Below are 11,212 nucleotides of genomic sequence, written 5' to 3'. Positions count from 1 at the left end.
TTTGTGTTTCAAATTTTAACATACCCGGGATGTTTACTAGACTCTTGTTCGGACAGATTTCAGTGAGTTATTCCTAAAAATTACAGGTCTACAATAAAAAAAATACATATTTCCATGCAACAAAATGTACCGCTTTGAGCACAGAAATATGGACATAATCAGACCGCTAGGGAAGTTAATATTCTTAGCGAGTAATCTTAACCTGTTGGAACACAGACGTTCCATTACATGACGTAATGAAGTTCATTCTCCTTTTTTTCAGTGATTGCGGTTTTTGCACTTACTACTGCTGTGTGGTTGCTACAGTTTTGAATCTAATGGGAAGATCCCGTTTCCCCTCCTATCAGAACTGTGCCAGTGACAGAGTCTAGTGTGGTCAGGACCATGGAGAGCTCCTCCAGCTGTATTGCCCTGTAAAGCAAAGCTCTTCTTGGATACTGGATAGCGGGGATGTTGGCAGTATAGCAGGCACAGAGGCAGTGTCAGCTGGAGACTGTAAAACCAGGCAGTACACTTCAGCCTGTGCTGTATTAAGTGGAATCTGATCTTCTTATATTCTGCTGCTCCCGTATCCATCATGTAGTATTCCATAAGCATTTTCCATCCTCCCTGAGGTCCCCGCCCCTGCACACTCTAACAGGCATCCCCAAGAGAGCCCCCTGTGCCGGTAATTGACCAGCTCCTGGCCCATACACCCCCGCCCCCCCACCTCACTCACATCCAGGCTCATCACAGACAAGCAGATAATCAGACAGGGACAGCACTCGCTCTCCATCTCCGCTCTATCCATGGATCCTGGAGTGATGTGAAGGTGCCAGCAGGACCGGCAGGGGATGGATTGAATGGCTGGTATAGGGAGAGTCTGCAGCTGCCTTACAGTCAACAATTAATGGAGTGGCTGCAGGACCAGGGTGAGTGAGGCCCCCGCATGTGCCACAATCTACTACTTCCATGATTCATTGATCAGTCATGTGTGAGGAGCGATGCAGAGCTACATTTCAAAGCTTGTCTGGTTACTAACGACCAGTGATATGACCTGATCATCTCCGGTAGACCCCACACACACCACATGTTTCTAATATTAGACTGCTTAATTGGTTGACGTGGTGGCATACTCCGCCACAAAGGCTGTTTTCCTTGTAAATTGCTGCAGATTACATGGTACTGTATTCAACACGACTCCTAGAGCGGACCTTTATTTCTTCCCCAAGAACCCTCCTCCTCCGCTCCTATGTTATAAACAGTGAGTGTATTTGTGTAGGGTGTGATGACATGAACCTCACCGCAGTCAGCCATGCAGATCATCGCTCCCACTATTAGAAGACCTTCTGTTTAAACCCCCTGCTAGGGTGCAAGCCTTCTTCAGGGCATTCTATACCATGACATATTATTTCATGTTTTGTGCATTCAGATTATACATAGTTTGCAGAATGGAGGTTATTATTTTTTTCATTCTAAAGTTTGCAATGTATCTTAAATGGAAAATGTTAAAAGTGAACTCCAGAGGGAACTTAGAGTTTAGATATAGATATGTAGAGTGAATGGTTTTTTACCCATATCTATTTTGTATGTGGATGAAAGAGCAGTGCTTCAGAAAGCTTTGGACCTGTCGAAAGAAATAGTCTGGACCAGAAGACATCTGATTACAGCCATTACACACAATGCTGCTTGGCTCTGTACCTTTCCATTCCCACCAACTGTGAAGTATCAGCTTAGAAATCGCATGCCTGCTATGTGCTGATGATTTTATTCGTATTATTCTCTTTTTTTTAAATAAACTCCACCAAAGATTATAAACTGACTTTTCCCACTGAGTCAGAACAGGAGAACCAGACTGTGTATTTCGGGCCTCAACTTCTCTCCATTTTCTACATTGAGATCACCTCCCAGCCATACAAGTGTCAGAACCTAGTGGCTCTGACATTTGACAGTCGAATGATGAGAACAGACGTAGGCATGGGAAGGGAAAATATTTAAAATGCTACTAAACCCACAACAGTAAAATCATTCTGTATATACAGTAAAGCATGCTTGGTATACTAAGGAGTTAATCCTCCTTATTGTGTAAAAAGGATGTTTGATCCTGTTATCTCTAATCCTCCCCTTCTTTTACTGTCCCCAATCCATCTGATAGGACAGAGCCTTGGGGGCAAACTGCTCATGCTCATTTTGGTGTGTAAACTCCTCCTACAAGTTTTAACCAGTGCTCTGCTGGACACTGATAGAAGTTACAAGACTGCTCTAACTGCTGTTGAGAAAAGGTATTTAGCAGTTTGTTTACTAAAATAATTGCACTTCCATGTTGTGTGTACTGTGGGAGACCACAAATAGTGAATGCAGGGTCCTGGGTTTAGTAACACTTAAAATTCTCCTTTGTGAGAAGTGATAGCGCATTATATAGCCTGTGCCCATGATCCATGGTCCTGCTCTAGTAGAAGCTGTGTGGAGGAGGGTGTGTTTTTTCCCTCCAATCACCTATTAGAGCTTTCCTCACTGAGCTCTGTACAGTGTAACTTCAGCTCTTTTGCCCCTTTTTTCTGAACAAGCTTTATAAATTCAGCACTTTACACATATGTGGAGAAGAGAAGACCGCAGATAGCCAGGTACAACTTATGTAGGATGATTTGTTTCATTTCTGTGTATCGTCTGAAGGCAGTCACTCCATTGGATATATAGTAGTTACATAGTTAGTCTGACTGAAAAAAGACAATTCCATCCAGTTCAACCATTAAAAATAAAAAAAAAATAAAAATTATCCTATACCCACAGTTGATCCAGAGGAAGGTAAAAACCCCAGCAAAGCATGATCCAATTTTCTCCTGCAGGAAAAGAAATTCCTTTCTGATTCCCCGAGAGGCAATCTGATACTCCCTGAACCAACTTTAATTATAAATGTTAGTAACCAGTTATATTCTGTGTATCCAAGAAAGAATCCAGGACTTTTTTAAAGCAATCCACTGAGCTGGCCAGAACCAACTTTTGAGGGAGTCTATTCCAGATTTTCACAGCTCTTACTGTGAAGAACCCTTTCCGTGTTTGGAGATTAAATTTCTTTTCCTCCAGATGTAAAGAGTGCCCCCTTGTCCTCTGTGATGACCTCAGGGTGAATAGCTCTACACCGAGTTCACTATATGAACCACTGATGTATTTATACATGTTAATCATATCCCCCCTTAATCTCCTCTTCTCAAGAGAGAATAAATTCAGTTCCTCTAATCTTTCCTCATAGCTGAGCTCCTCCATGCCTCGTATCAGTTTGGTTGCCCTTCTCTGTACTTTCTCCAGTTCCCCAATGTTCTTCTTGTGAATTGGTGCCCAAAACTGAACTGCATATTCCAGATAAGGCCTTACTAATGATTTGTACAGGGGTAATATGATATCTCTCTCTCTGGAGTCTATACCTCTTTTAATACAAGAGAGGATTTTGCTCACTTTAGAAACCGCAGTTTAGCATTGCATGCCGTTATTAAGCTTGTGATCTACCAGAACTCCCAGATCCTTCTCCACCATTGATTCCCCCAGTTGTACCCCCCCCCCCCCCCTAGTATGTATGATGCATGCATATTCTTAGCCCCCAAGTGCATAACCTTAAATTTATCAACATTAAACCTAATTTGCCACATAGTTGCCCAATTGAAGAGTGCATTGAGGTCGGCTTGTAAATTGAAGACATCCTGCAAAGACTGAAATGGCATTGTTAACCCCAGACCCTATATCAAGTATAAATATATTAATAAGTAAGGGTCCCAACACTGAACCTTGGGGTACACCACTGACAACCCCAGACCATTCAGAGTATGAATCATTAACCACTACTCTCTGAATACGATCTTTTAGCCAGTTTTCCATCCATTTACATATGAATTTTTCCAAGCCCGCAGACTTTACCTTACACATGAGCCGTATATGTAAAGGTTTACATCCACTTTAAGCTATACGTTTCATAATGTAAAACTCCTGGCATTAGCCCATGTTAATAAACACGCCGGATGCAGGCATACAGGTTTAGAGCTGAAATATATTGCTTCTAGTTTATAGCACATACTGCAGTACAGTGATTTCTTTTTCTTCGGAGGCATCTTGCAGCAAATGACCTTCTGACGAAACGTGTTTATGCTTGTTCTTAGTGCTCATAACAACCAATAGGATTCCTCCATTGTATATTTCTCACCCTCCACCATCAAAGCAAACCTAAAGGGTGGGTGGGTTCTTGTGTAGAAAAATAACTAAAAGTTTATTTCTTCTTGTCCATAGCAACCAATGAGACAGCCATGGCTGTGCAGTATGAAAGAAAGAAAGGAAGAATCTGTTGTGGGTGGTTTGTATGTATTAAGTTCTTCTTAAGCCCTTTTGCTCATGAAGCCCCCAGGTCTAGCCCTCTCTACAGTTTTTGTAATCATTTGTGGGCATAATGAGCATCACAGTGGGGTGAATGGACCCTTGAAGCTGGCAGTGAAGATAGGACAAATGGTTTTGTCTGGATTAGGAGATTAGCTAATTCTTGGTCATATAGCAGTGCCGCAGTGCTTTTTTAAGCAGGCTGTAGATGATGCAAAAACTGAACGCTCCATCAATCGAAAAACAAAATACGATTGTGCCATCATTTTTGTTTTGTTTTTCTAAAAAAAACAAAAAAACCTCAGCATGTTGGATCAGGCACTTTTGATTGCGGCACGGAAATTGTATGTCGCAGCTGGCACACTAATGATGCGAAAAGCAAATTATTTGAAAATTTTGTTTGGTTTTTGACTCATATATGGCCGGCTTTACAGCATGTGTACATTGTTTATAAAATCTGAGTGCAAGCACTTTGCTTTACCTTTGTAGGCAGTGAAACAGTTTTGGTATCTGTAGTTCCATTTGGTGCAGATGGAAGCAGTCGCAGTTTGTGTGTTGTTTACACTGAGCACATTGGTACACGATCTACAGACACCTCATCACAACAATGAAACTGCACTTTGAAAAACCCTGGAGCTTAAAGTAGATGCAAACCCCAACTGACATTTAGGTTGGTGAAGCAGAGTGCATCATAAATTGCTGACATTTTCTGTAAAGCTGATCTCCAGGCTCCCTGCCTTCACCCTGTAATATTTGCCCAGATGTGATCTTTAAATTAAATACTTTCATATTTCTTTTCATCCTTTGCATATAAGTTGTGTTGATCTTCTGCAGCCTCTTTTCAGCCACTTCATGTATACATACATGCACCCAGCGATGGCTGCATGACATTTTTTTGTAATGAGTACTCTGATGGGTACATCATTGGACCATGCCTGCTCAATGTGTGCCAAAATACCCACCTGTAAACTCCATTGGAAGCTCTTGTACCAGGGTGACTGCACATTCGGGAGATATGAAATTGAATGTTCTCAATATATAACAGGAAGCGGCTAAACAAAGACCTTCATGGTAGGATCATCGGGAAGAATTTCAATTTGCAAATTTACATTTGAAATACATTAACATTTTTAAAGTGATTGTAAAGGTTCAGATTTTTTCAGAAATAACAAACATGTTTGCACAGAGCAGTCCCGATCCTCCTTCTCGGGTTCCCCACTGGAACTCCTGGCTCCTCTCCCTTGCTGAGTGCCCTGGGGGCACTCGAGCATGCTTGCTCCCAAACCACGTCTGTGTGTCTCCTGCCCCCACTCCCTCCTCACCGGCTGTAATTGACAGCAGTGAGAGCCAATGCATTGGGCTCAGGTAAGTATTTTTTTTGGGGGGGGGGGTGTTGAGGAGCTGCACATTGAAGGTAAAAGAAACCTTCAGCCTTTACGACCACTGTATAAGATTAAATACTTTTGTGTAATTTATGAGCCTATGCTAGTATGTTCAGTTATTTTGTTTTGCTGCAATATACATTACATGGGAACTGTAAATAAATGTAGTGATATTAAAAGCAAGTAAAAAAAAAAAACAAAAAACTTCATACTTACCTGTTATATGAAATAGTTTTGCACAGACTAGCCCCGATCCTCCTCTTCTCGAGGACCCTGCTCATGGTTCCTCCGTCCTGCCAAGTGCCCCCATAGCAAGCAACTTGCTACAGGGGCACCCAAGCAGGCTCGCTCCTGAGCCGTTGCTCTGCGCTTCCATTCCCACATAGAGCCCTGGCTTGGCCCTGCCCCCTCTCTCTCCTCATTAGCTTACTGGTTGTGATTGACAGCAGCAGGAGATAATGTCTCAGCCAATGCGGAGGGAGTGCCCCCGGAGAGCTGAGGCTCTCGTGCACATCTTGGATCGTGATGGGGCTAGGGTAAGTATTGGGGGGCAGCTGTGCACAGAAGGTTGTTTTACCTTCTTGCATAGAATGCATGAAGGTAAAAAAAAAAACCTTGAACCTTTACAACTACTTTAACCTGACACTGAGAAAATGGAACCCTAGCCGCCTTGTTGCAGTCACTAATGTGATATGTCCAGGGCATCTGTCACTTGTCTATGCTGAGATTGCTTGAGGAACTAAGGTCCCTTTCAGACGGGGCGGATCCGCTTACGGAGTCAGCTGTCCTCTATAGGCTGTTGGATGGAAATGGACTACCTGTCCGTTTCCAGCCGAATGTCATCTGATTCGCCAGATGCATGCGGAATGATCGCCATCTGTCTGTTTTTAGCAGACAGGATCGAATCAGATGCAAGTGGGTGTAAACGGACACATGTCCATTTACACCCGCCGATCCATAGAGCACAATGGAGCATCCGATCAGGACCGCTTGAAAAATGGTCAGTAGGTTCCTGTGAAAGAGACCAAATAGACTGGCCATAGATGACTCTTTTTTTTTTTATTGATAAGCCAGGTGGATGGGGGAATCCTTCCCGCTGTACTATTGTATTCTGACAGCGGGATGACTCCACTGTAAGAATACATTGATCATTGGCTGCAGCTGCTGATTGACAAAAGCTTTCCAATGTTCCCATTTGACAGAAGTCAATCGTTAAATCGACTTCTGTTGAGTGTGAATGGACATACATGGATCAGAATTTGTCTGGTACGTGTTGAACCAGACAAATTTTGATACATCTATGGCCAGCTTTAGCCAAACTGACCAATCGGCATCTCTTCATGACCAATAGACTAACTTGGCCATGCTTGTATAAAATTTTGACCAATTTATGCTGAATCTTTTGCGGTTTTGATTCGTTTTGGTAATGGCTGGAATCGACCAAAGTTGATTTTTCAGTTGACTTTTGCTTAAGCAGCTGGGTGTAAAAATGTTAGTCAAACAGCTTCTGCATCCAATCAGACTTCTGCCAGAATACAATAGTCAGTAGGAAATGTATCCATCCATGTTATTGGCATAGATTGATTAATAATTGTTGGATTTCTTTTGTTTAGCCTTCAGATTTAAGATATCTGTGGTGGTGCAAATAAGTTATCTTTCAATATTCCCATTTACTTGTAGATTGTAGCAAATTGAATTAAGATCATTTTTAATTTGCTAGTAAGAGTCTTCTTTAACACTCCTGCTCCATCATAATTGAGAAGTTTATTCATATATAAATCAATCTTTAAGCAAACTTGATTACAATAAACCTAAATTTAGTGTTTAAAGTCCCAAAATAAAGTCCAAAATAAAAGTCCAAATAAAATCCCAAAAAAGTTAGTCTTTGTCGGTGATTTCTCAATTCTTCGTGTATCCAAACAGCCTTTTTGATATAATCCAAAAAAAATCCAACAGCAGAGATGGAGATGAGACTTACCCTCCATATTATTACTCCACCCCCTATATTATAAGACATAGAATTATAGCATGACAAGCCAATACTGGCCATCTCTGCTGTTGGCTTTAGGGAATTTTATAATACTTTATGTATGGGGTCTTCCTCTGGTATAAATGGCCAGTATTGGCATTTATGGGTTTTTGGTGGATGAGTTCATAATCACATATATATCTGTGGGTCTGGCGTGCACAAGGTGGCCAGTATGGGATTGGTATCCCTGTCTTTGCTGGCCCAGGTGCACCCTGTATACATTGGTATGGATATCCAGGTTTCCAGAATGTAAGATGGCCGCAGCTGTAGCTTTACCTCCCTAGCCAGTGGTATTTAAAGAGAGTGAGGAGACACGTCCGTATCCCTGTTGACAAAGTCCGGATGTGACGAAATGCGTCCGAGGCACGTGACGTAGTGACGCTCTTCCGGAAGTGCTGTGGTGGCCATCTTTGATCCTGGAACACGCGGCTGTGTCTGTCCTGGAATCCTCTACATATGGTTATGTTTATTGGGGAATCTACCACCGATGATTTATTCCTCCTCCGGAGTGGTATGGTGAGGATACCTAAATACTACTGAGGAGAGGCACGATTGTGGAATCATTTTCTCTGTATGGAAGCTGATCTCATCATATTTTAATTTTTTTTTCTTTGAGGTATATGAAGATTTTTTTTGGATTATATCAAAAAGGCTGTTTGGATACACAAAGAATTGAGAAATCACCGACAAAGACTAACTTTTTTGGGATTTTATTTGGACTTTTATTTTGGACTTTATTTTGGGACTTTAAACACTAAATTTAGGTTTATTGTAATCAAGTTTGCTTAAAGATTGATTTATTTATTTATGTACTTCAGGGGAAGGACTGTTAAAGTGACTTGGTGGGGTGTTATAATTAAAGAAGGATAGTGCTGGTATTTATAATAAAGTTTATTCATATGTTATATTTGGAGATTAGAAATATTAATAACATTTTTATTAACATTATTTTCATATATGTGGACGAAGGAATCTTGTATGATTTGTGGTGATTATGAAGTTGCTGTCCCTGGAGAAACAATAAATTTGTAATGCGCATCTTCTGTAATTGTACCTGCCCTGGCTGCTTGAAACCACACTTGCGGTGATGACATTCTAGACGTTTATAAGGCATTTCTTTTGCTGTTTAATTGCTGTGAAGTGGTTGAATTTTGATACAATATCCCCTCAGGGATAAATACAGTAAAGCGAGCGGACTACCCCTTGTCTGGCCATTATCCCTGTAGGAATGCCTGGCATTGTCTCTCTCTAGCAGACAGATGTCTTTTTGCTTTTTGTTTTCTACAACAATAATTAAACAAAAAAAGTAAAACGGTATTAAACCCAAAAGCAAACGTTAATTATATTGCATCTTACTAATTCTTAGATTAAGCATTAGTTTTCTTTTTTTTGGTATTGCTTCTATTTTCATCTGGTGATCCTGCCAATAAGTCTGTTCAAAAGAACAAGCTCTCTTCCAGATGTATCAGTTTACATGGATAGTGCAAACCATTTACAACTTGAAGGGGTGCTTACAATGATCAACTTTTTTTATTCAAGTAAAACCAGTATCCCAAAATGAGAACAAAAAACTGCTGTAGTTGATAACGTTTGAGCTGGAGTTTGGCTTCATTTTGTTAGTGTATTTAAATCTGCTACTGGAATGACAATGCTGCTGCCAAAAGGTACCCCCTGTGATCTTCATCCAGTGTGAGGCACTCTTAATACAGAAGGTGTGTTAATGGCCAGATCACCAAGTGAAAGAGCCTAAAAAAGAAAACAAATGCAGCCGCCACATCCAATGATTGGTAAGATGCAATATTTTACATTTTTGGTCCTGGGTTTCATACCACATTAAGGACTGTTCAGACAATTCATGGCTAGGGAGGTTTTGCAGTTATGAAGTACTTGCTCTTAGAGGTGCAGATACCTGGAGCATGCCCCTAAACGTTCTGTCACAGATTAATTTTAATACATATAATCCAATGAGCACGCCAAACAAAAGCCAGACAAAAGCCCAGGTCATTTAATGATGACATTGATTCAAAGCAGAATAAAGCCAACTTGTTTTGGGGTCCAAACACATTCCCCCTTTCACCAGGGCTTAAGAATTTTGACAGTGCTTAAACGGTAATGAGCAAATACCAAATAGATCTGCGCTGTGATTTTCCCACTTGGAACAGTTTCAGGAGGGCAAGTTAAGCCAGTGTTAGGCCCCTTTCACAGGAGCGGTCCAGTCAGGTCCACCTGTCTGTTTTTCAAGGGGACCTGCCCAGACCCTCCATTCTCCTCTATGGGTACTTGAATAGAAATGGACTTGTGTCTGTATACATTTGGCTACCTCCAATCCAGCAAAAACAAATGGAAGGGGAAACGTTTCCCCCTCTGTCTGGCTAGATTGGATTGGAGGGCAGTTGGGTATAAATGGACAGTCAGGATCTTTACATCTGACTGCCCATAGGGCAGAGTGGGCTGTGTCTGCTCTGCATAAGTGGAGCAGATACAGACCTGTCATCTGGCTGCTCAGCATCAGCGGGTGGACCCCCTGCTGAGCAAAACCGGATTTGGCCCATGTGAAAGGGGCCTTAGAGAATGCACCAAAAAGCTGAATCTTTAGCCATTTAGCTTCAAAACTTCCAGGCTTTGTTGAGGCTTGCAGTGAAGGTCAGATTGAAGGCCACAACTTGATAGCTCATCACTGTAATGTTTGGCTTTACTGGCCAGTTGGAATGTGCAAGAGGTAGTAAGGGATGTGAATGCTTTGGCGCCCTCAGGAAGTTCCATGGCCTGAGTATTGGCCATGACAGGAAGGTTTGGGCAGCTGCTGCAGGTCTACACCTACTTTTTCTCTGAGGCAGTTCTTCCCCACCCCACTCTTTAGCGCTGAACTCCAGGAATTTTTTTCTTCCATCCCCTGTGTAGTCCAGCTGCACTCTGTGTAAGTATCTAGAATTAAAATGTGGAGGGCCACTGGGGACAAGGTGAAGATTGTGATGTAATCCTCCCCTCTTCTCCACCTTGTCCAGTAAGAAAACACCTTGCATTCATTGAAAAAATACAAGTCGTTTTCTGAATGGTGGTGATGTCGAGTGAGCGACCCTCTGTAATCAGCATGCAGAGGGAAAGCCATTGGAACAGCACCCAGAAGATCATGGCTAACTCTGTATGTGGTGTAATAGCCACTACTGTGATTTTCAGCATTTGTAGTGGCCCTCCAGGTATCAGACAATGGGTACTTGTATCAAGCCAAACTGGACCAATATAAAGCTGGCCATAAACAGTTGAGTGTGTTTTGTGTATTTTTTTTTTTCTTTTTGCAGCTAGCAACCCCCCCACCGGGACATTGTATCCTTTGTATCCTGAAAATGGCACCCACCGCTGTCCGCTTAAACCAATCAGGTGCAACATGCCCCTTTGACAGAGATTAATTAAACATCGAACTTCTGTCAAGTAAAGGAGCCCACACACCGATTCAGATTTGACC

At 41.8% G+C, this 11,212-nt stretch overlaps 1 protein-coding gene across 1 annotated transcript in view; it reads left to right on the top strand.

Moving 5' to 3' along the window:
* The first annotated feature begins 755 nt into the window (after window positions 1–755).
* The window catches only part of ABR (ABR activator of RhoGEF and GTPase), a 370,766-nt gene continuing 360,309 nt past the window's right edge, over window positions 756–11,212 (top strand). The window contains exon 1 of the mRNA XM_089685740.1: window positions 756–911. Within this exon, the coding sequence (XP_089541866.1) occupies window positions 890–911 (22 nt within the window). The 5' untranslated portion in view covers window positions 756–889. The remainder of the gene's footprint in view (window positions 912–11,212) is intronic.

The sequence above is a fragment of the Staurois parvus genome, unplaced genomic scaffold (genome assembly GCF_062004578.1).
Source record: "Staurois parvus isolate SC_StPar_1 unplaced genomic scaffold, SC_StPar_1.0 ptg000382l, whole genome shotgun sequence".
NCBI lineage: Eukaryota > Metazoa > Chordata > Amphibia > Anura > Ranidae > Staurois > Staurois parvus.
This window is presented reverse-complemented; position numbering and strand designations above follow the sequence as displayed.